Consider the following 23150-nt stretch of genomic DNA (forward strand, 5'->3'; position numbering starts at 1 on the left):
GTTGTCTTTCTTGGTAAGCTCAATTCTAGGTAGAATATCGTGGTTTCAGATTATAAGAGCAACGACTGCAAGAGTCACAGCAAAACCTGGCAACGACTCTGCTACTGTCAGCACATCATTAACTAATTTGTGGTATTGCTTTTTTTAGTGTTCATAATTGTTAAATGAAAACATCTAATCGTGAATTTCAAAAACATTTCTTGGCTTCTTCAACACACCGAATCAAGCACCAACCTAAATTTTAGCTACACAAAAAAGTAGTCTGTTAATTTAGTTTTTTAGATGTGATAAAAGCTAACAAGCGACTGATAAGCGAAATATATTATGACTTTTGTTCACTAATAAAAGAATTGATAACCTACAGACCTACCATCGTAAAAAAAAAAAAAAAAAAAAACTAATGTGCCTTTGAAAAAATATATTCTAAAAATCCGTCAAAGCTTTTGGAAGAGAATCGATGGTGGTCATGCAGTTGGACGCAGTGCGGATGACGCATCGCATTTATATGCACAAAATGTACTTTTCAACTTCTTTTATTCAAAGAGAGGGAAAATTCAGACGCAGGTCGTAGACGGTCGTAGAGTGATAACCACAAGGCAGCGACAGCAACAGATCAAGATTTGCTTTGCATTGCATTCACCGCCGGAATCTTTTTAAACGACATTTTTTTTAAAACATCAATGGAGCAAAAATAAAAAAATAAAAAAAAAATCTTCAATCCAAAATCAACAATAGAATCGCTTTCTGATATCATCTGATGAGCGGCTGCACAGTCTTTTATCCAAAAGCGGTCATCAATATCAGCTGGAGAATCGCTCTTGTTTTAAAAAGAAGTTGTGTGATGACAGCACGAGCGTTTTACGTGAACAGAAAAGAAGTTACGCCGATTCCCCCAGCACTTGTCTTTACACATCGAAAGCTATAGATCCCCCAATTCCCCCATACTACATATAGCCTCGGCTCCTTGCCAGCCTCCTTTTTGCTCCCCCCTACACCCTAGTTCCTTTTGAGAAAAGACAGGAAGAGGGGTGAGGGAGAAAGGAAATGTCGGTGCTGGAAGATGTTGTTATCCGTCGGGATCGTTCGGTCGTTACACCCTCTATATGCTCACCCCCTATACACTATTCCACTCCTCCCCGGGGTGGAGAGTCTTCACTTTCTCTGCCAGTTTCGGCATAGGCAATATAGGCTATATAGGCTTCCCTTTTGGTGAACGGCAACCGATCGATGAGCCTCACACAGCAGCGGCCGCGGCCTAGTAGACCGACGAGATAGAGATGGATAGAGAGGAGGGGGGGGGGAGAAGTATGGGGTCTGTCTAAGTTTATGTATAAGCTGCGTAGAGAAGAAATTGGAACTAGGAGGCAGTTTCTCTTTAGTTAGGATGGACGCCAGATCCGCTCCATAATAACCCGACAAAAAAGAAATCTACTGCGGCTGCAAAATCGACCCTCTTTCTAACATTTCGGCAATTTGTATAAACATAGGCCTGATGCACAGTGGGTTTACTTCACAATACCATTCGTTGTAGGCTATACCACCGACTGTATTGATCTTAGACCCACTGAGAGTTCATTGTGAGATTTCCGAGTAAAAGTCTCCGCAGCTCTACTTATGAAATATGTTTGAGATATTATTATTAGTAGAACCCAATCTACTTAACGGTAATGGCAATCTCAATCATCTTGACGATTAATGATGTCAGTAGGCTAGTCATCAGGATATCTCCCTATACCTTATCCCACCCCCTGGACATACACACACACAAATAAAATCAATACACTAAAAAAAAGAAGTAATATTAAATTTTTACATGTTAAGGATTTTGACGAGCTTTAAAGCAATAGGCTTCTACTTCCTCGGTTCACACCGCCGGTGTAAAGTTTTAATATGTATGAAAGGATTATATGTATGTTGGTCGGATTGAATTGGAGAGTGCTAGGAGACTTCTGGAAAGTAGAAGGAGTGAGACGTATTGAAAGTTTCTTTTAAAGTTTTTATTATTATTTTTTTTGCGACACGAAATTACTCAACTTCTCATTAATCCGCCGCCTTCGTTATTATCACCGTTTTCCCCCCCGCAAAGTTTTCGCGTAATGCGTTGTTTTCATCGAGGAAACTTTAGGCGAGACCTTTTAAAAGTACTACAGATGGGAGAAGTGATTTGAAAAAAAAGAAAAGTTTTGATATTAATTCCTTTTTTATTCAAAAGCCAGCTGCGTGGGTTTATTATTCTGAAATGTTCATAAGGCTGGTGATGACGCATGAGATATTTTACTATAAATTGTTCTTCGAGTTAAAAAAAAAAAACTTTTTTTTTACTACAGGGTAGTATTCTGAGAGAAAAGAACGTTGGAAACATTTAAAAAAAAAGGTTCTGATGATGATGAATTACAAAGGGAATATTGAACCTCAACAAACATATTTTTCAAAGGCTCTTTCGAGACGTGAAAAGCATTGTTTCTCGATGGTTGATCATCTCCCTGTAGTATTCCATTCTCCCGTTCAGTAAAAAAAAATCCCAAGTCACAAACGCAGTTCCAGTTATTTGAAAACGGATCCAATAAAATGACAGGTAAAAGATTTTCCTGTCGATAAGCTTTTTACTCCACTTTATCCTTTCTTTTTTACATTTTTCCGCATGTTTTCCTTATCAAACGGCGCGATCTCAAATAAAAATAACAGAAATCGATTGCTCGAGTCTTCAAATAATTTATTCCGTTTTTAGGGCGCATCTACTATACATGGGAAACTAATGCACGTCAGTGATCAAGACCGATGCATGCGGCCACCTGTTATTCTCCCGTCTTTGTTTTTCGCATATCCAATTTTGTGTGTGTGTGTGTGTGTTTGTTGGCCGTAACGGAAAGGGTCGAAGGCAGCAGCACCTCCATCGACCCACGTGATCACGTGGGCACGGGATTGATTTTGTTTTCGCTAGCTGCTGCTGCTGCTGTATGACAGCGTACCTCCCCATTTTCTTTCTTTATAAATCCACGTTTCCCCCTCTTTTATTGAAGGAAAGAAACCGAATTAACTAAATCTCAATTCAGTTTCCCATTCTCTGTCAGTTTTCCAGGTACCCTTTATCGATTCTGGAACCGAACTAGTAGCAGCTAAGAGCATGTAATAAAAGGTGAAAATGGGCAATCTATTGGTTTTTTTGTCTCTCTTATTGGTTTCGACACCTCTCCAAACGCTTGCAAAAAGAATTTAATAAGAAACTACGCTATTTGACCTTATACGGAACGTACAGTATGCGGCGTTTTCTAATAATGCCACAGTGTTAGCTTTCGCTTATTTTCTAAAAGAAAGAACCAATTCTCATCATCGCCGTCGATTTCCTGTTGCTCGACGAAGACTTCTTGTGCTGCCCTATTGGATCCATCCACCCACACAGCAAAATTAAAATGCGTGTGACCATATACACGTTGCCTCTTCGGTAATTGAATATCGATTGATTGATTGATTTAGTCTCCTGTCTCCTGTTTAGTCAGTCGTTCTTTTCGGGGCGGATTATAAGGTTACTGCAAACGTCGGGAAGTCGCATCAAACTCGTCGTTTATGAGTTCTACGTGGGTATATTCATGGGGTAATGCATCCGGCAATGTAAACGATATTCGCTGAACCAATTTCTTGGAGAGGACGCAGCGATCGTAACAATATATCCTGCTCATTAGAGATCGAAGAGTTTTTACCTTTTTCATTCATGTCGTATTTGGGATACCTTAGCCCCTTCTTGTTAGGTGAATTACAACTGGAAAATCGAGGTCAAGCTCTTAGTAACATTTTAAAAGTTGCCTCTCACAAGTAAAGAAAAAAAAAGGAACTATGGTTAATTGGATAGCCTCTATCTGTCCACAACATATACACAGATCGATACTGTAACACGCGAATAGGACTCGATTTCTTGATGATAATATCGATGTTTTTCAAGGTTCCCATTAGCAGGATATATCTTTTTGAAGTTAGCAGGCTCTTCCGGACCAGTGAGCCAGCCCAAATTTACAGTTGACGAGATGATTGGGCGTTTCTAAGGAAATATCATTTTCATGCCCAAGATGTGAACACTCGGTAACATTGATCGATGGCTCAAAAAACGCGTTAATGAAGACACCACTAAAAAAAAAAAAAAAGAAAACGAAAAAAAAAGAGATATAAGACGAGATACATCCGATCCTGAATGAAAGATTTATTCCACTTGATTCACAGAATGCCATACATTTTACAAGTCTCAAAAAAGTGTTCCAATCTTTGTTTTTTCACCAACAAGGAACAAGTCGAACGGAATCGACAAGCTGGTGATGATCACTGATAGCCCGAAAACTCGAATTTCTTTACTTTTGAACTCGCTTTCCTTTCTTTAGATTCTGTAATCCACTTTCTCCACACTGAAGTCGATCATGTTATAACAGAAAAAGAATAGCCCCCAAGATTACCGAGAAGAAAAAAAAAAAATCAAAAATAAAACGAATCGCTTGAATCCCCACTTCAGTAAAGAGTTTGGTTCTGCTCCAGGGAAGCCGTTAGAAAACATTACTCCTAGAATCTTGAAAAGGAGAGCGATTCAAAGTGGAATCTGACAGAAGTAAGCAACCGAGATGGATCAAGAAGGGCAAACATGTGCTCAATCAAGTTAAAGAGAAAAAGACGGAAAATAAAACCAAAAGTATTAGCATATGGCTGTTGTAATACGGCACCCAAATTTAGGTTTTTCCTTTTCTGTTTTTTGTTTTTTAAAGAATCGAGGTTGAGAAAGGGGTAGACGAAAAGAGAGGTTTTACATTTAACAGCAGGAAGTTGGGGGTGAGGAGAAAAAAAAAAGAAAGAGCATCATCTGCACATATGAAGAGCAAGATGTTTTTTCTTTATCTCTCCTTCTTGACCACAGGTGGCACTTCAGCCAATCCTTTCACTTTGAGTCTCTCGGCCGTTTTGAGGAATGCCGGGAGCTGATCCTGAGCTACATTCACCTCCCCAGCATACATGAATTCAAGAATGGCTTGCAAATGAGCAAAGGGAACATCTTTTAGAATTATGATGGGATGTTTGGAGGGGTTTTCCTGCAAAAACAAACAAAAACAAACATTCAATGATAAGTTGATGATATGGTATATCCCTGGGTAGGGGAACTCACCTCGAGAAGAGATTTGAAGTAAGGACTGCAAGCTGAGAGCACCATTTTGTGTGCTTTACAAGTTTGTCCTTCACAAGCTGTATTGAAAAAAAGGAATGCCAAGGTGAATATTATTTTTTAAATGAATAGTATGCTGTGCAACATTACCTAAAGTGACATCAGTGAAACTCTTCTCATCCCGAAGATGTTTGAAGGAATTGACCATGTTGGATTGGAAGTCGTTCCATCGTAGACAAAACTGCTGCTGATCGTCTGCCATTGCCATCTTAAATCAAATCAAATTTGAATAAAACATGAATCTACAGGTGAATGATCATTACTAAGTTTAACAAATAGAGCATGGACTAATTGGGAAGGCACATCTGCTGCAATCTTTCCTGTCACAACAAAATTTTTGAAGTTGTTTGGATATTGAATTCCTGTCTTGACAAAGGAAATGGGGCAAATGAATAGCTGTCATGAAAACTTCAAGGTCCATTTAATGTATTCATGTAAAGCAATTCTTCAGCTGGATCTAGGAATGGGCTCAAACGTATTCGGATGTGTCTATCAACTTAAACAACCGATGGCAGTAGTCCATATTTCGATGAGATAAATTTTCCATGAACAGAAAAGCTAAAATGCAACCAAATTACATTAATGATTAGATAATTACCAAGTATTGAATCTTCAAAAAATATGCTACACTTCTGAAGTCTGTTTCGTTTTTCTCTCCGCGTCTATCACCCTAAACCATAGGCTACTTGATGCAAAAAGCCTAGCGGTTTCCTGTCTCGCATGTACTTGAAAAACGCACCAATCCGTACCTTCTTTTTTCTTAACCGGACAATCATAACTGCCACCTAGCGACAAGAAAAGTAAAGGCGGAAATCCAGTCTACCCGAGACCCGAGTTGCGCAAGTTGAGCGTATTTTTTAACTTTCTCTTGTTCTGTTAGATTTTCTAGAGGGAAATTAAAAGGACATTATCGAGTCACAACTCACAAGCGTTACCGATTTGAAAACGAATTCATAACACAAGAGTTGCCTATTATCTTGTTTATTATTATCGTAAAATCCATATTTCCCTTGACATTTTCTCCGTTTATTCCAACAGAGAAAAAATAGAAGAAAGAAAGAAATAGTAAGAAGAAAATGTGCTCATTCTTAAGCATTCATGATTTTTACTTTTTTTGATAACCGTTTCATATTTTTAGAGAATTAGTCATAAAATAAAATGATGATCGTCATCGTTGATCAGTTATAACTTTTTCTTTGATTTGTTTTAGATTTACTAAATGTCGCCGTGTAGGAGACGTGACCAAAGTTGAAGTTCCAAGTTCGGCCGGGAGTGGCGTTGACGTTCATTTCAGATCAAAGTTCCGCCCACTGAAACGTCCAACATTTTACTTGCAATTTTGTTGGGAGCGCCTGACCTCCAGGCTTTCAGTATGAAGTTATCTATAATAGCTAATAAAGTTTTCAACCGAATTTCCTTTTTAAAAAACGGTTTTACTTATTTGGGTAATAGGCTCTGTCAATTTTCGTAAACATCCGGAGTTGAATGAAATTTTAAGTTATTGATGAGCTCACTGAGCTGAAAATACAAAATAGATGTAAATATTTTTTCCCGTTTGTTGTCGGGCTGCAGTGTTGTCGGTTCCTTCGTCACAAAATCCACCCTCTAAATATCCGATTCATAGACTTTGTAGGAATGCAAAAAAATGTCAATTGAAAGAAAATTTCAAATTTTGATAACAAATAATATTATAGCGTTAAATTGTTAAGATTTTCAGCGTTTAAATTGTTTGCAAATAGAGTACATCAGACAACAACGCTTTGCGTAGAGGATGGGTTGGTGTTTACAAAAGGATTTTACATTCTCTCGTGAGTCGACTTCACGAGCAGTAAATTCGTTTAGTTTTTACGCAATCTTTCACCTATAAACATCTCTTTTACAAACTTTCGTTTGTAGAGGTTGTAATATTCACGTCGTTTTTGTGTGCAACTCGACAAGGGTGAAACATTAGTTATCGATTCGCAAAAATGGGTAGAGCTTTCTGATGCCCTCAGAATCTATTCAGAGCTCTCTCATTTACTTTTTCTTCAACTAGAGGTATTTGATGGCATGAGTTTTGGTACATCAAGCTTCAAACAAATATGGACATGTACATTGAAAAAGATTTGAAAAAATCTCTAGTGAACAATATAACTCCTGGTGTTTGCTATGTTTGTGGGAGCCCTAATAGTGCTATACACCTGCTTAGGACAAAGCCCGCTACAACGGAGCCTCACTTCCCCTTCCTGGAGCATCATGAGCCTCCAATTGGTTGTGAACTGCCAAAAAGCAATGGAACTGTGCTCGTATGCTTTGTCTGCTACAGCTTCCTTCATGCTCAGTGGGATTCACATGAAAGGAACAATACACCCCATTCTACCAGGCTGTACTGGCTCAAACGAGTAGATCAAGGGCCTTACTCAGGGTCAGATGGCCAGGCTGTTGAAGAAAGGCCTATTGAGGCTAGTCCTATATCGAGATCCCAAAAAGTTCAGGAAAATGCATCAACACAAGGTAAGACCACCAAGTTAATCTCTTGATAAAGCCTATCCAAGTTATCACTTGTCCTTGTTATCAGTAATATTAATACTCTGTGTTTCCCAACTGTTCTGTCTTGTATTTTCCAGTTCAACGAGATGTTTACCATTCTCTTAAACGTCCACGATCTCGATCGAGAGATATGCAACCGGAGATGGTCGGTCCAACTCACACAAAAATGGAACGGATTTCACCACAAGGAAATACCAGCGGCGGAACATTTATAAATGAAAATAGAGCGGATCATAAATCAGAAAAGGTCGACAATTCAGTTGAGGCCTTGGATTTACGAAGTTCGGCATCGGTCAGTCGGGAACGAGACAATGAACGAGCCCCGTCCCGCAGTTCGGTCCTATCGCACGATAGCGGCCTTTCGGGCCACTTATTGAGCGACGGGGGTTGTGGGGTGGTGGAAATTCTGGATTTAAGCATGCCCGATAAAAATGCCACAACTGAAGTCTGCTATGTTTGTGGCGATGAATTTCAAAAAGGCCTTTTGTCGCACGTTTATGCCAAACCTATTCAGCACAGCCCGTTTTTTCCAAGTCTGATGCTCCACCCGCGTCCCAGTCGTTCTCGGCCTATGGATTCAACAGGTATTTTAACAACTGATTCATTATTATTTCTAATTTTTTTTGTTGATAATAAAGTATTGTCCTTTTTATCTAGGTCGCGTGCAAGCCTGTGAGATTTGTACGAGTTATCTTCTCCAGCAATGGCACACGCACCAGTCGAGGAGCACTCCGCACTCTGAGCGCCATTACTTGCTGCGGAAGAGGCAGACACCTGTCTACGATACCACTACCTTCATGTGTTACGCTTGCAGCCTGGAATACCCTTCGTCGTCGTTACGGCTTTTATACTGCCGTCCCAATGCCGAAAATGAGCCTTATTTCCCTTATCTGGAGAACGTTAGGGCTCCTCCTGGCGCCAGTCCCATCTCTCCACAGGGAATGGTTCAGGTGTGCGCCATATGCTTCAAAGCGATCCCTCAACGGGACAAGGTCTTTAATAACTGTGAAACGGGTCGCATGATTACACCAGTAGTGCCAGAACGACGTCCCAGTCCAACCGATACCGAATTGGCCGCTGAACTTTTTTGCTACGTCTGCCATCGAATAAGCTCCACCAGTTCCATGAAGCTGCTATGTTGTTATCCGGATCGCCGGAATGCATCCACCTCTCCTCCCCGCATCATGCATTTTCCTTTCTTGAAGACATTGCCATTGCCTCCCGGGCCAGCCTATTTTGACAGTAATAATCGGACGCTGGTTTGCGTTGATTGTTTCACTCATTTTAGTCATCAATGGCATGTGTTTGAGAGCGATGGACTGGCGCTGGAATTGCGCCACTACACACTTCCGCCAACTGTTCATCGTCCCTCTTTGTTGGCACCTCCGCCACGTTTAGAAATCCGTCCCAATTCGCCTACGCGTCCCGACGGAGTATCGCACGTTTCTGCCTCGAAAACAACAACCCAGTCACAACCGGTATCTCCCGGTTTTCGTCCAAATTTTATGCCGCGTAATCGACCCGTGCAGCCCACCACACCCAATGCCGAACGCCGTCCGCCCAGTTCCAACCGGAATTCACCCGCTAATCCTTCGCCAGTCCTCGCGTCGGTCGGAAATGACTCGCATCAAAATCCAGCCGAATCATCCATCTATTGTTTCTTATGTGGACTAAATTCGACGCGATCTTTCTCGCATTGGCTCACTTCAACTGCATCACCTATCGATCCCACGGCTCCCTATTTTCCTTACATTTTAAATTACTCGCCGAGTTCGCGGGCGGAAAAACTACGCGATGACGGGGCCGCTCTGGTTTGCACCTTTTGCTATCACATGGTAACGATAGCTCTGAAACACTAGTCACGGGACACGTTTACTGATCATTTGATTTTTGTAGGTTCATTCACAATGGAAGCAGTACGAAGATGCACCGGCCAATAAGACCCTTCAGCCGTTGACGCGAGTTTATAACACGAACGATTACGCTTGCTACGTTTGCGGTATAGCAACCTACCGCAAGAGGGTCCGTGCTCTACCTGTCAAAGTAAAGATACATTTTTCACTTGTGTTTGTTGGGAATGATGTTTATTAATGGTTTGTTTGATTTTTGTTGAAGGATTTCCCGTTTTTGAAACAACACCGTCAGCCTCGACATAGTCTTTCAATTGAAAACGGCCAGTTTGTGGTTGTCTGTTTGGACTGTTTCGAATCACTGCGAACACAGTCGCTCGAGTACGAGCGTTGGGGATTGCCTGTCGAAAAGCGGTACGCGTCGAGAACCACACCCACTTAAGATTTGTATTGATGAATGAATTTCTTGATAGCCAATACAACTGGATGGCCATACCACCTCCGCCGGAGGATAGCAATAATTTGTCGACGCCGCTAGAACGATTGTTGGCGATGGAGCAGCAAAAAAGGAACAAGGAGCAATCAGCTGGGCTATCTTCTTCCAAGCCTCGTCTACTGGGTCGGACATCAGAACTACCTAGCGGCGAAATCATAAACAATGCAGACTCGACTACGCAAATCACGCAATGCAGTCTTCGGACTTCCTCGTCGACTTCCTCGGCTGTTACGATGCCCGGGAAACCTTAAGGACATACTTATGAAATAATAATAATAATATTAATAATAATAATAATAAATATTCACTCTCCTTTTGTCAATCAAACTATACATTTGCCGTCTTTTTTGTGCAAAACCAAATGTCTATCGTATGTGTATGAATTAAACTGGGTTTCGAACGAAATTTTAAGAACGACAAAATATTAGTTGTTGGATCTTTCCAAAAATAAATTATAAATGCTCTTAATTGACTGAATTATTTAAAATAAAAAACCAACCGAGTCCGACGGTGAATAAAATCGGGGCAACAAGCCACCGTCATAAAAGTTGTAGTGAAATAGAGTAAATGGAATGAGGATGGGGGTAGTGATGCCAACCAGCGTATCAGATGATTTCTTTTAAGGCTGTCGTAGTAGAATAGTAGATGCTTGCCTTTATGAGAATACCATACCGGTAGTATAGTCGTTATCAGTTTTAATTGCTCCCCAGTGATACAACTTTAGCTTAATTCAGTAAAATTCGACCTTTTTTCTTCATTTCTCCGCTTTTCCCATTCATAAAAAAATTGCGATGTTGTAATGTCGTTAAGAAATCAATGCGAAAATAGTCTCTCAAAAATTCCCAAGAAAATCCGCTGGAGAATATATGTTGTCAAATGAATGTGATTTCGTGTGTTGAAGCTGTCCAATGTGATAAGAGGTTCTACTCATCCATGTGTTCATTTTATGTTTCTGGCTGTCAGAGGAAGACAGAGAAGTGTCTGTGACAGAAAGGGAGAAAAGTATAGGGTGGAAAAAGCCCGGAGGGCAACTGAATGATGCCGACCCGATTCTCCTATAGCTCTCAAGATTTGTAAAAATTGACTTGTAGAAAAGAGTCAAATGTTTGCGATCAAATAACTCTGAATGGTTAAATAAATAATAGAACCCCCTCCCCCCTTTCAGCCGTCGTGAGTGCGTGATATCGGAAAAAAGCGGGAGTTTCATCATCGACCCAAACGCCTGATTCTTCTTAGCTTTTCTTTCATGCTTCACGCGTTGTCGCTGTTGTTAAACGGCGACACCAGGTGGCAGCACCGACGGCCGCCATGGTGGAAGAAGTGGAAAAAACTTGCTCCATCAACGAGAAGCGAGTGGACTCGCTAGCTGAACGGACGTGTAGGTTCACGTTGGCTGCTCGGTCGCCCGCTGTGTGTGTGTTTTTCTTTTTATTTGGTTGTTTTGTGTGTGTGTGTGTGTTGGACGACGCCATCGCTGTTGGTGTGGGATTGGTCATTCTGAGTTGGATGTGATTATTGTGTTGTTTGTCTTTCGTGTTGTGTAAAAGTTGCATGCGAGAAGTGAGACTGCGAGTGACCATTGAGGATTGTTTCCTGTGCAGCAGCAGTAGCAGCAGCAGCACGTTGACTTTTTGTGGGCCGGATCGATCGATCGGTGGGTGGCGTCGTCGGGCGGAGTCACCCCCGTATGACGATGGCTTCTAACGATCTCCCTGGGACTCTTTGAGATATAGGGGAGCCACAGAGAAAAGGGCTTGCTTGGGTGACCTAATGAAATTTTCGACTCTAACCTCCTCTCTTCTGCCGCGCCTACTACTCTGCGACGCCAACGCCCTCTGATCTTACGACGCATCAGACCCGCCCGGCCTGTTATTACCGGTCTCTCGGGCTGCCATGGGCTAGTGAACGACACCACACCAAGAAACAAGAAAGGAAAGAAAAAGAAAATAAATATATATCAGGATGGACTTCCGGATCGGCCGGACGGTCGTTTCTCCCTCATCATCCGCTTCATCCGGATTGCTTTACCCTCCGGCTGCACCGCACAGTTTGACGCCGACGCCCATCTTCTATTACCCAGGTCTGCCATTAATGGAAAACAAATGTTTATTGCTGATAATCCTGGCGCCATTGTCAGATGGAGAAAAGCAAGAAACCTCTTTCACCTTTCAAGTCACGACCTTTTGAACCCTCTTTGTGTTATGACGTCATCGCAGAGAGAGAGAGAGAGGGAAGGGGGCCATTGCGTGTAGAAAAGTGGACCCAAGCCGACATCTGCCTCCCCTCTTATTATTATGATTTTCTTTTCAAAGAATTTTATCTTCTTCTTTCTCGGTGCGTGTAGGGTAATCCGACGAGTGTGTCGCCATCTACAGACCACATCTACCCGGCAACCATAGCCAAACTGAATTTTTAAGCCATTAGACAACTTTCTTAGCCCGAGAGACGGCAGGTGAAAGAGGCAGCAGCAGCTGCCTGCTGTTTTTGTTGTCGGTTTCTCTCTCTCTTGTGTGTGTGTGGTGAAGCCCTCTGTTTCCCCCCCTCTCTCCAATAGCCCTCAGGCTATATCTTCATAGGAAAAAGGTCTTGTAGATAACCTATCGACCATTAGTCACGTTTTGCATAATGATCGAGTCCTCATTTACGGTTGATTTCACGTGGACCTTTTTTTAATTCAATCTGATTCCCATTAACGATCTAAACAACAACAACCCCCCAAAGAGATGGTTACATCACGGGAAATAAGGGCACGAAGGTATAGCCGGAAGTGGTGGCGTTGTCTTGCTCGTGGATGAAATCTGAAGCGCTGATTCCGCAAGCCCAAGAGGCACGTTCTTTCTGTTTATCTACTTTAGCCACTCCGCCTTCTTCCGGCTAAGAAAAAATCTCTCGTCTGGCCTGCACATGTTTCCCCCTTGATGGCCCAAGAAAGAAATTCATGAAACCAACCCTAATGATTCACTCGACTTTCTAAACAATCGCGTTGAGCTTGTCACGACTACAGGAAAGAGGTTTTTTTGGGGATGGGCTTGAAATCTCACGGATTTCATGGCGGATTCGTGCTCCATCATATTGACAACTCTATAGAGACATCTATCAGCCAGGGGAGGAGCCATTGGTCGATAAAAAATAAAATCGATAAAAAAGCGCCTGTATACTTATATTTTTTCTTTTTTTCTTTTTCATTTTCAGGTTTACCGCTAAAAATTCCGCCGTCCCCACATTCTTCGCCTTTGGTGGCTGGACTGAATGGCAACCATCACAGGACGGCCGGTGGTACCACATCGAGTTCAATGATGAGGAGCACAGCAACCGTACAGCCGTCGGCGCTGCATCCACCCGTGCCTCAATCGTCGCCGCATCACCATCGAACCGCACCTGGTTCATCAGCAGGTGCGTTAGACACCTGTGTTTTCTCAGTTGTGCAAAGAAAGAGAAAAAGGGAGACACATGGGGGAATGATCGTCTTTTCTAGTTTCGTCGCCCTCAATCCCTGGGAATTTCTCGTAAGACATCGGGAGCTAATTCAATGTGGAATCTATGGCGCTGTCCAACTTATACAAACACATGCCAACGCTGTTTCTCTCTCTCTCTCTCTTTTTCTCTCACTTTGGGTGTTTTTTTTCCTTACTTCTATGATTCATTAACAAAATTAAACTATATACATGTTTGGCTTCTTTTTGGTCTGTGTGTGTCTGCGTGTGCGTGTGTGGGGGATTTGGTTGGCGGGGGTTACAGTGGTCTCTCCTTCGTCAACCGGAACGTCGGCACGCCATCAGCACAGCTCGAGTAACAATAGCAATTGCAGCAGTAGCAGTAGCAACAGCAGCAGTAGCAGTTTTGCGGCCGCCTTGCGTCATTTGGCCAAACAGGCCGGCGGCCCAACGCAGTCAACCATTCATTCCGATCCAGGTGATCTTGCTCTTCTTCCGTGGATGATGTTCTTTCGGACTCCCCTAGCGACAATTGTCACAGAAAATGCGGTTGTTCCCCTCTTGCGCTCCTTATTTTTTTTGGTTTACTGCCTCCTAGCTGTAGACATTCTATACAAACTGTATCAGTTCGATGCTCCCGACAGTCGTCAATCAACCCTCCAGCAATAGCGTTCGTAAAACAACAACAATTATTTGCAAACTAGAAGTGGAAACCAGTCCCAACCGATCAAGCAGCAGCTACTCCGGAGCAACGCACGGCTATCCCCCCTACAATGGCGATAGAGTGTCGAAATCGCCCAGTCCGTCGGCCCACTATCGTCCAACCTCAAAAAAGGAGTCCGGTAATCACACCAAAAGTCGAAGAGATGACAGCCTACATATCCCCGTGACAACTCGATCTCGCTCTCCTCCCGTCGTCACTATCGCCCCGACACTTAGCCTATCCAGTTTGCATTACAAGGTTTGTACATCGACTTTTCTTTGGTTAAATTTTAATTTTAATCAAAAAATCTTAAACGTTCATTTCTCTTTGGCAGGCTTATGATCGAGCAATGTTATGCCATTCAGTGCCATCTAGTGTCGGATTCAGCGGCGGATTGAGTACGGGTTTGACTGGATTGCAAGGCATGCCTTCGATGGTTGGAAATGCGAGCTCATATAGCGCTTCGTCGATGATGGCCAACAGCAGTTCACCGGCCTCATCAAACGGCGAGTACGCTCGCACTTCCGATATGTCAGGCTTTAGCCATCCAATACCATCCTACACTCCGTTTCCAACGTCGAGGCCCGACGACCTCTTTTACGGTGGGCTACGCTCTTCGATGCAGCAGTCGGCAGCCGCCACTTCGCACTTTCGACCAGAAGAAAATCGAAATGTGCCCATGAGCCTCAATAACTCCTACCACGAAAGGTATTTTTGTTTTCTCTCTCGCTTATAATGATCCAGATGGAAAAAAAGAAAAGAAATATATATATCAATGTCTATCGCCGCGTTTTTAGTCTTTTGAGCCAGCTTCCGACATCCAGAGCGCCTTCCACCTTGCTCTCGCAGCACCAAGAAGATTACCTATTAGCAGCCCGTAATTCAGGCTTCAATCCATATGCCCTAGCTACTTCTGGGCCTTTAGATCATTCCAGCTTGCACCCAAGCATGTACTCGCATCCTTTTGCTTCCTATCGGTCAGTTTTTACCCATGGGCTTTCTTCTCGGAGCGTTTCTAAATTTTTATTTGCTTTCGTATCATAGATCGCTGGAAGAGCAAATGTACATGGAACGATATGGCCTCTTAAGGCCTGGATCCTCGACTTCAGCTCTACCGTCAGCCATCCCTCCATATCCTCCTTTGGGTTTCCCGTCCTACCTTAATTTCCGCTACCCATCACCTGGACTACTCCATTCCGATTTGGGACTTGTCAACAACGGCATGGACTTGAATAGGTTCTATACTGTTTTAAAAGAATTTAATTATAAAAAAACAAAAAAACAGCAACTGATGTAAATATTAAAATTCCAGGATGAAATTAGAACAAGAACAACGTATTAAAGAACGGATCAGAGAGGAAGAATTCGCTGCTGCAGCTGCCAGTAAAACTCAGGAAAATGCCGTTTCAAATCGGCCGTTGGCTACAGTAACCCCTAGGGAAAACAGCGCAACTAATCAGGAGCGTAGAGATCGTGAGCGACAGCGTGAAAAAAGGAGATCGGAAAAGGATGTCGAATCCAACCGAAAAATTACCGTTCAACTACCCAACGAATCTTCTTCCGGTCGCGGAGTCAAAGTTCACACCGTGTCTCCCCTCTACGCGTCTTATCCGGTCATGGTGGATCGATGCAACGACATCACTGAAGAAACAGCAGCACCTGAGGCTTCCATAAGTCCCAATCCGCCGACGGAAGAAGAGAAACGTACCACGGAATTCTCACTAGGAGCTCTAGAGGCTATGGCGGCCTTGAAAAAACGTACCATATCACCACCACCTCCCCCAGAAGAAGAAGAGCAGCCGAGTAAACCCGCCGAGGAAGAGGTCACAGTCCCGCTGGATTTATCTGATCGATCTGTTGAAAGTGTCAGTCCGGTTGAAGTAAGCCAAGTTGAAATTTGCCGTGGCACCTCACACGTCGAAGAATCACCTGTGCGAAGTTTACTTGATGTTCGGGTGGAACGCTGGAAGAGGAAACGCCAAAACAGCGATCCCGGGGAGGAGGAAAACGATGACGATCTGGACGATGAAATGGGCCAGGAAGCAGCCGAATCCTTGGTGTCATTAAGCGTAGAGCAGTGCCTAAAAAAATATCCTATCCCTGAAGGAGTCTCTGAGGAACAACACCATTTCCTCCACATGTTTGGTCTTATTACTCCCAAGAAACGAAGTGGTATGTGCAATTTTCTAGATATATTAAAAACCGTCAAAATGTTACGGTATGTAATAAATATTTCCCCTCCTAGAATTTGAACTGGTGAAATGCATCCGCCGACAAAATATCTTGCGTGAACCAACGCCTCAGCCTATCGACGCCGAAGATGAGGACAGTGCCACCAGTCTTCTAAAGCAACGGACACGTTTTGCAGCCACTTTGGTTCGATCTGCCACTGAGCCACACATCAAGGATCCGGCTACTAAGAATTTTGCTTCCAGTCTCAACCTTTATCCGACGGATGCAGAGGCAGTCGAAAGTAAGTAACAGCTTTTTTTTTATTTGCTGAGCTTTTGAAATAATTTTTTGTTTTGGTTTAGATCTAGAAAAGTCTTGGAACTTGGTGGTAGCCGACAGAATGAAGCGCCACTTTGGACAAAAACAAAATGTACGCAAGAGATTGTGGAGCGATACTTTCCGGCCGCTGAATTTCGACTCAACTTCTCCATCGACAAACGGAACTGATGAATCGATTAGCATTGAAGAAACTGGTCCGTTAATAGGGAACTCAGCCTCCAAGCCTGTGTTTACTTTGCTATCGCACACACCTACATTGAACAAACAGTTGTCAGAAGTTTCAAATAGTGTGGCCAATTTACCCAAATTCGAATTGTCCAACACGGGTTCGCAATCGACGGTGTGCGAGGCGTCCAAGTTAACTTCAGAAGTTGCGTTTTGGTTACGTCACCTTAAACCAACAATGGCGAGGACACTAACTTCTTCGTCAGTCAAGGAAAATGCATCTGATCCTACCAAATCTGATGAAGGATCCTCGGCTGAAAATAGCGACGGTGAAGTTCCCACACGTTGGCCAGGAACAGATTCCATCATGGTTTTGTACATGGCACATCAGCAAGGTAACACGCATATTACTGCCCAACCAAAATTGCGTTTACTAATTTTACGTATTTAAATAGAGCTGCTAGTGGAGACCAAGTTTCTTCGGGAGCACTGCGAGCGTCTGCACGTCCAGTTGGCTGAAGGGCAGGCCACCTTGAGTAAATTATGTCTAGCACTGAGCTCCTCGGTGGAGGTGCAACGGCGGTGCAAGGAGGAAGACACTTCTACCTTGCAATCCATCAGCGATCTTCAAACCACTTTAAAACTGTTGCAATCTCCATGATTTGTCGTTGGAGAATATAGAGTAAAAAGTTTGGTGTTAGCTTGTAAATAGAGAGTAAATGAGGCACTGTCATATCAGATGATGGTATTTAGGTGCAACTATCAGTCGATTTTTCTATCACTTGTAAATACGTGCATCTTGTCGAAGTGTTATATCGGACACTCTTCCACTGTTTCATATTCAAAACTGTGTTTAGTGTTCGCATTACTGCCTGTTGAAGCAAGCAATAAATTCCCTCTTGAAAATGACTCGTATGTACACTGGCTCTTAATGAACTCTAAAATCACGGAGTGAGTTATTATAAATATTTATCAGATAGACGAATCTTCCCAACAGCCAATAATTTAACATTTTAAGTATATAAAACACATAAGAATGTGTATTGGTATAAGATTTTATTGACTTACGTATGTGAATACACATATTGATATTTGTTCGTAACTACTAATTCTACCACGTTTTTCAATTATTGCATTAGCTTGCTGAAAAAAAAAACTGGCAAAATGTTTCTGATAAAAAATCCCGAATTAGATTTCGCCCCAAAACTTCAAGCAAATGATAACTTTTCGTTTCAACCAGCAAATTTGTTACAAAACAAATTAAATTGATAAAAAGTCAATCAGTTATACTCATCAAAAATAAATTTGACGAGTACCATAACAAAAATTATGATCCTCTTGTGTGTTTACTTCTTGCTTGAATTACTGAACAATATTACACGTAGAAAAGGTGTCATGAAATTGGCTTTAACCAGACTATTTAAGTAAAATTACTTTGAGGCCTTTCGGCCGTTTTCTCAAATAAGTGCAAACTGACTACTGCTACCTATTGGTGGTTTTAAAAAGCCGGATAAAACTGAAGTGTTCGTACACGCGTAAATGCAAATTATTCCGTGCTAAAAATCTGAAAAATACGCGGTAAAAATCAAAATCAACCGAGGATTGCTGTTTAAAGCTATATGTAATGTGTCGAATATGGGAAAACATTTTGTACACTGAACTGAAGAAATAGCTAATCTAAGTATTCACTGTCCATCACTGTTCAGATACTATGAAATTTAATTACGAAATAAGAAAAAATACACTAAAAGCAGAAAGAAAGTGAAAGAGAGTGAAGGAGAGAAAACGTGTCGTAATGATGACGAAGCATGTTAATTCAAGTAGGACAAAAATGAAAAGAGGGATTTTGATTGCTATTATAGAATAAAAAAACATGGACCAAAGACAAGTAATGCCTGATGTTTTACGGGGACGGCGAATTCATCTGGACTGCTTGAACTGGGAGGGACACAGGACCTGCGATCCGACTAGATGCATCTAAGGCTGCTTGTTTTGCTGTCCTGAATTGTAAAAATCAAATTATTTTCTAAATAAAGTAAAAATTCGAGGCAAACGATACTCACAAAAAACGTGTAAGATCTTCAATATCCACTAACATAGAATCCTGTTCCATATGGCAATCATCTCGCTTTAGCAGAAGTTGAACGAGCTCTTCGTTTAATCCTGCGAAAATATCAAGATGAATTAATTTAGTCACGTAACATCCCTGTTTTAGATCACTACCTTCTATCTGAGTATGTAGATCGTTTACAATGACTTGTAATTGAGCGATGTTAAGCTCGGTCAATATTTGACGACTGAGACGACGACAGTCCCATGGAAATGGAATTCCCAACTGTAAAAAAAATTATAAAAATAATAATTTTTTTACAATTTAAGCACAGAGTTGGATTACCTTCTCTAAACTCTGCCTAACAAGGTCGCTTATCCTGGTGTGTTTTCTTTGTTGACGTTCTACTTGCATTTGGACACGCGCTAATTCTTTTGCTTGGGCTAGAGCAGTGCGTGCTTCCATTTGAAGCTTGGCTTGTTGGGAGAAAAAGTCCAATTCAGCTAGCTCCTGCTGCAGTTTTGGTTGCTTGAGACTGGATACGACTGGTAGGCTGACATATGGATTTTTTATGTCACTCTGAGGAGAACCCAATTTTAAATTATCTAACAGCTCCTTTTGATTGTCGATGTCACCGCCGTCTGCCGTCTCATTCATAAAACAAATCTGCAGATTCATTCCTGAAGGGAAAACTGTTGAAGGTTATTTGGCATTTGCTAATAAACGCCATTGATAATTAGGGTACTAACCACTTTGAAGACGGGATTGCAAGCTTGGCCTTTTGCCTTTATCCGATTCTTGTCCGTCTTCAGCTTCAACACCCATGGCCAAACGTCGCCTGATTTCTTCTCGGTCATTTCGCTTCTGAAATAAGACAGACCATTTCGGAATTAAATCAAGTGTACATGATTAAACATCCATAGAATATATATTTAATCATTAACATTATGGGCTTGATGATGGAAATCAAATTTTTCAACAATTTTGAGAAAAGAAAAATGTAAAGAAACAAACACGAAATTTTCTAAATACAAGGTAAGGCCTACAACGTTGGTTCTGAAACAGGAACTACATTTGCAACCGTCATAGCGGTACTTTTTTTTATGTAGACGTGGTTTCCATGTCGACAGGTTTAGTTTGCAAAATAAGAATTTTTACCAGAGCTATTCAAACCAAATTTACTAGAATCCCCTTTTATATAGATAATGATGTCGAAAATATGGAAAGAAAATTTAGCCAATTCCAGAAGTTGAATTGGAAACAACTTAAAAACTTCAGAATATTACGTATTACGTCCATGACTTCCACCGACCTTGCAATCTCCCGTGCAAAGACTTTCTCCCGAGTCATAAGTGAGAGTGTAGAGATCGAGTAGGAATCGTGTATCTTTCTTGTAATGGCGACGGAACGGATCGTATCTCGTATTACCCATTCTTTTAATATTCTAACGGACACTTAAATTTCTTATGACAAACACTCGAGTGGAAACAACTCCCAGGCCAATTTTTTACACAACTCGTATTAGCTGAAGTCACCACAATTTTGATCACGAATCCAACTTGTTCAGTTTTCCAATTGGAACTGAACAAGTAGCAGTAGCTCTTTCATTTATGAACAGAAAACCAACTTTCAGTCGAATCGACAGGCAAAGAAAAAAACGGAGCAATTCTAACTGTGGCTGGGGAAGCGAAGGCGGGTGTATGTAATATAGCCTAGGGGACAGGGATAAGCTATGCTAACTCGACCCTCTGTGGTTAACACTTCGTCAGTCAAGCATGTACGTTGCTGGCCAATAACATGCGATTTCTTTGGGCTCAACTTTCTTAAATGACATCTTTCCTTAGGCCATCGAATTTTTATACTTCTTAAAAATTTCACTTTAATAAAGAGTTTTTGTTTTTATTCATTTTAAAAATTAATAGATAATGTTTTTAATTCCCGAATAAAAATCGTGACTAATTAAATAGTGGCCGAGTGAAATAAAATAAATTTCTCTTATTGCGGTGGCGTATTTAGGTTGAAAGTAAATAATCTCTTAATAACATGTAGTATTGGAACTGATCTAGTTCCCCCAAAATTCATGGGTGCACAATCGATGAATAGTGCAGGTAACATGTCCTCAAAAAAAATAAAATAAAAAAATAACCAATTAAATAAATTTACGGATTTTCCGGTAATGCCAAAAATATGAACATTTTGTTTTCACAATTTCTGTTTAAATAACGAACTAGTAATATCAAATGATGTAAGAGGCAACGGATAAAGATAAACGGAATGTCTAACAAAGAAAATGGAAGTGACATAACATCGGACGTATGTGATGTAAAATATTAAACTAAGATTGGTTCAAGTTCATATAATATATAAATGCATACCCTTTTCTCTTCCTCACTGGCTGCTCGAAGATTAGCCTCTACGGTGTCCCATTCAATTTTGGGAAGCGCTGTTTCCACGTTGTACACGTCAAAACCCCCTAGAAAAGTTAACATTTGTTAAAACTAACATAAAGACAAAGTACATAATACATAGTATGATCAAACTTTAATGATATTTTTGTTCGAATTAACACAATTTTAATGTAAAAACTACCTCCAACTTCAGCAACTAACTCTCTCTTAAATTCCTTGGCTTGGGAAACTTGTTTTTGGTGATTACTCATAGATTCTCGTTCCTTCATGCCTCTCCTTTAAAAGAACCTTGCAAGATTGACAGAATGAATGTATGGTACTTTGATATTTTTTTTCAATCTTTCATGCCTCTCCTTTAAACGTAGGGGAGACCGGGGCTGTGTGGGACATGGGGCTACATGGGACATCGCAGTTTTGAGCATGTTCCCGTAATTTTTTTTAAATAATTTTTTTACCCAACATGGGGCATGGTAAATACTCAAATATAGTAAAAAAATTATTTAAAAAAAATTACGGGAACATGCTCAAAACTGCGATGTCCCATGTAGCCCCATGTCCCACACAGCCCCGGTCTCCCCTACCTTGCAAGATTGACAGTATGAATGTATGATACTTAAATATTTGTTTTGTTCCAAAGAGGTATGTGCACATACATAGAAGATTGACTTTTCTAGACTGCTAGAAGTTGAAACAGTTCATCCAAACAAGCCTGTAAAAAAATTGAATGAATTTTATAAGAAAAAAACTTAAAAATCATTTGCAGATTCAACCCTTGCTTTTAACATCTCAACTAACAGAGAATTGTTTTTAATAGTAAATATCCTTAGTGGTTTACCAATGGTAATTTTTTATTTAGTAGAAACTGAAGGTACTATTCCCAACAGTTTTTTTTCAGTTGAGTGGTTCAATATTAGTTTTATACACAATTTAGTACCAGGAACTGATGAATATCATAAAACTTTCATAACAGATATGCATTTCTGATTTTTGCTTCTAAATCTAAAGTTTCAAGTGAAGAAAGGCTTTCGCGTCAATTGCCATAACATCAACATGTTGTGTTTCTTCAATTCATTTAAATTTTGATAAAAAAGTTTCCATTTTTTTTCTGATCTGGCAGACATTCGAATTAAAGAAAAAACTTTGCATATTACCTCAGTGAACCTTGTTATCACATGTTGTTGAAACACTGTTGTGGAACGGGCCCTGACCAGGCGTTTACGTTACGATTAATCGATTATTAAAATGTAGCGTTGCTTCCTTGCTGACTAGTTCAAGCCTGAAGCCTGTTGTTTCGGACTCCAAAAGTGACGCAACCCACGGGCGATAGGAAGAGCAGAGCCAATAAGGGGGAGGTCAGTCAGTTCCATAAGGAAACTTTACCTGGGGCCGTGAGTCAGTTTTTCCGAGCTCCCATCTATTCCCATCCTCCAGTTCCTCCTACAGATACGAGAAATACCTGCCATCTAGCGCTAAAGATGTGAAGAGATTGAAAGATTGGAACCAACGTCCGTAAAACAGTATGTTTTTAACATTTTCATCCCATTGCACCAACCAGATGACGTAGTGGTTAGAGATCCAGTCTATGACCCTTGAGTATGAAGGTTTGAATCTTGACTTATACAACAATTATTTTCAAATATTTTGTCTTTTTATTTTAAAATAACTTCAACTGACAAAATAATAATTAATTACTGTGATTTACGCTTCTTTTACGTACCTGCAGTAACCTAATTCGCAAAACACTTGTGCGATAATCTACAACAAGGACTTAGACTAGAAAGACTGAGTTTCCCCGTGGAAGCTCACCACA

General features: G+C 41.1%; 5 protein-coding genes across 14 annotated transcripts; 3 read left to right on the plus strand and 2 right to left on the minus strand.

Annotated features, from left to right (window-relative positions):
- Positions 1-4172: 4172 nt before the first annotated feature.
- LOC124206155 (longitudinals lacking protein-like) lies at positions 4173-5951 on the minus strand. The gene is made up of 4 exons (XM_046603833.1): positions 5793-5951; positions 5285-5402; positions 5138-5214; positions 4173-5063 (listed from the first exon to the last, which is right to left on the minus strand). Exons 2-4 carry the CDS (start codon positions 5400-5402, stop codon positions 4869-4871), a joined length of 390 nt encoding a protein of 129 aa, XP_046459789.1. The 5' UTR covers positions 5793-5951; the 3' UTR covers positions 4173-4868.
- Positions 5952-6961: 1010 nt separating this feature from the next.
- On the plus strand, positions 6962-10537 carry LOC124206156. Its single transcript, XM_046603834.1, has 6 exons — positions 6962-7687; positions 7801-8307; positions 8381-9558; positions 9620-9766; positions 9839-9987; positions 10047-10537. The coding sequence occupies exons 1-6, from the start codon at positions 7276-7278 to the stop codon at positions 10318-10320; spliced, it is 2667 nt and encodes an 888-aa protein (XP_046459790.1). The 5' UTR covers positions 6962-7275; the 3' UTR covers positions 10321-10537.
- An 864-nt stretch (positions 10538-11401) lies between these two features.
- Positions 11402-14548, plus strand: LOC124203463 (serine/threonine-protein kinase minibrain-like). Its single transcript, XM_046600134.1, has 5 exons — positions 11402-12149; positions 13262-13462; positions 13808-13981; positions 14208-14468; positions 14541-14548. Exons 1-5 carry the CDS (start codon positions 12032-12034, stop codon positions 14546-14548), a joined length of 762 nt encoding a protein of 253 aa, XP_046456090.1. The 5' UTR covers positions 11402-12031.
- On the plus strand, positions 14519-17791 carry LOC124206157. 2 transcript variants are annotated; one of them, XM_046603835.1, is made up of 7 exons: positions 14519-14914; positions 15004-15183; positions 15251-15442; positions 15519-16378; positions 16452-16679; positions 16741-17277; positions 17338-17791. In XM_046603835.1, exons 1-7 carry the CDS (start codon positions 14556-14558, stop codon positions 17541-17543), a joined length of 2562 nt encoding a protein of 853 aa, XP_046459791.1. In that variant the 5' UTR covers positions 14519-14555; the 3' UTR covers positions 17544-17791. The 2 variants fall into 2 exon arrangements, with proteins under 2 accessions (XP_046459791.1, XP_046459792.1); XM_046603836.1 differs by lacking the exon at positions 15004-15183.
- Positions 17792-18484: 693 nt separating this feature from the next.
- Positions 18485-22641, minus strand: LOC124206159 (schwannomin-interacting protein 1-like). Of its 9 annotated transcripts, none has more exons than XM_046603843.1 (9): positions 22492-22641; positions 21922-22049; positions 21522-21616; positions 21308-21405; positions 19682-19796; positions 19278-19612; positions 19106-19217; positions 18946-19045; positions 18485-18882 (listed from the first exon to the last, which is right to left on the minus strand). In XM_046603843.1, exons 3-9 carry the CDS (start codon positions 21607-21609, stop codon positions 18786-18788), a joined length of 945 nt encoding a protein of 314 aa, XP_046459799.1. In that variant the 5' UTR covers positions 21610-21616; positions 21922-22049; positions 22492-22641; the 3' UTR covers positions 18485-18785. The 9 variants fall into 9 exon arrangements, with proteins under 9 accessions (XP_046459799.1, XP_046459796.1, XP_046459797.1 ...); XM_046603840.1 differs by having other exon boundaries at positions 19278-19624; XM_046603841.1 differs by having other exon boundaries at positions 21522-21628.
- Between the last annotated feature and the right edge of the window lie 509 nt (positions 22642-23150).

Source organism: Daphnia pulex, chromosome 10, assembly GCF_021134715.1.
Source record: "Daphnia pulex isolate KAP4 chromosome 10, ASM2113471v1".
Classification (NCBI taxonomy): Eukaryota; Metazoa; Arthropoda; class Branchiopoda; order Diplostraca; family Daphniidae; genus Daphnia; species Daphnia pulex.

Excerpts from the sequence above, each read along its gene's own strand:
- LOC124206159 (XM_046603840.1), bottom strand. The coding sequence starts at position 21,609 with ATGAAGGAACGAGAATCTATGAGTAATCACCAAAAACAAGTTTCCCAA. Across the intron at positions 19,797-21,307 it reads CCAGTGAGGAAGAGAAAAGG|AAGCGAAATGACCGAGAAGA; the intron begins GTATGCATTTAT and ends GTCTTATTTCAG. Across the intron at positions 19,625-19,681 it reads GCAATCCCGTCTTCAAAGTG|TTTTCCCTTCAGGAATGAAT; the intron begins GTTAGTACCCTA and ends AACCTTCAACAG.
- LOC124203463 (XM_046600134.1), top strand. The coding sequence starts at position 12,032 with ATGGACTTCCGGATCGGCCGGACGGTCGTTTCTCCCTCATCATCCGCT. Across the intron at positions 12,150-13,261 it reads GCCCATCTTCTATTACCCAG|GTTTACCGCTAAAAATTCCG; the intron begins GTCTGCCATTAA and ends TTTCATTTTCAG. Across the intron at positions 13,982-14,207 it reads AACCATTCATTCCGATCCAG|AAGTGGAAACCAGTCCCAAC; the intron begins GTGATCTTGCTC and ends TTTGCAAACTAG.
- LOC124206156 (XM_046603834.1), top strand. The coding sequence starts at position 7,276 with ATGGACATGTACATTGAAAAAGATTTGAAAAAATCTCTAGTGAACAAT. Across the intron at positions 9,767-9,838 it reads TCCGTGCTCTACCTGTCAAA|GATTTCCCGTTTTTGAAACA; the intron begins GTAAAGATACAT and ends TTTTTGTTGAAG. Across the intron at positions 9,988-10,046 it reads GGATTGCCTGTCGAAAAGCG|CCAATACAACTGGATGGCCA; the intron begins GTACGCGTCGAG and ends ATTTCTTGATAG.
- LOC124206155 (XM_046603833.1), bottom strand. The coding sequence starts at position 5,402 with ATGGCAATGGCAGACGATCAGCAGCAGTTTTGTCTACGATGGAACGAC. Across the intron at positions 5,215-5,284 it reads TTTCACTGATGTCACTTTAG|CTTGTGAAGGACAAACTTGT; the intron begins GTAATGTTGCAC and ends TTTTCAATACAG. Across the intron at positions 5,064-5,137 it reads ACTTCAAATCTCTTCTCGAG|GAAAACCCCTCCAAACATCC; the intron begins GTGAGTTCCCCT and ends TTGTTTTTGCAG.
- LOC124206157 (XM_046603835.1), top strand. The coding sequence starts at position 14,556 with ATGTTATGCCATTCAGTGCCATCTAGTGTCGGATTCAGCGGCGGATTG. Across the intron at positions 14,915-15,003 it reads AATAACTCCTACCACGAAAG|TCTTTTGAGCCAGCTTCCGA; the intron begins GTATTTTTGTTT and ends CCGCGTTTTTAG. Across the intron at positions 15,443-15,518 it reads AACGGCATGGACTTGAATAG|GATGAAATTAGAACAAGAAC; the intron begins GTTCTATACTGT and ends TTAAAATTCCAG.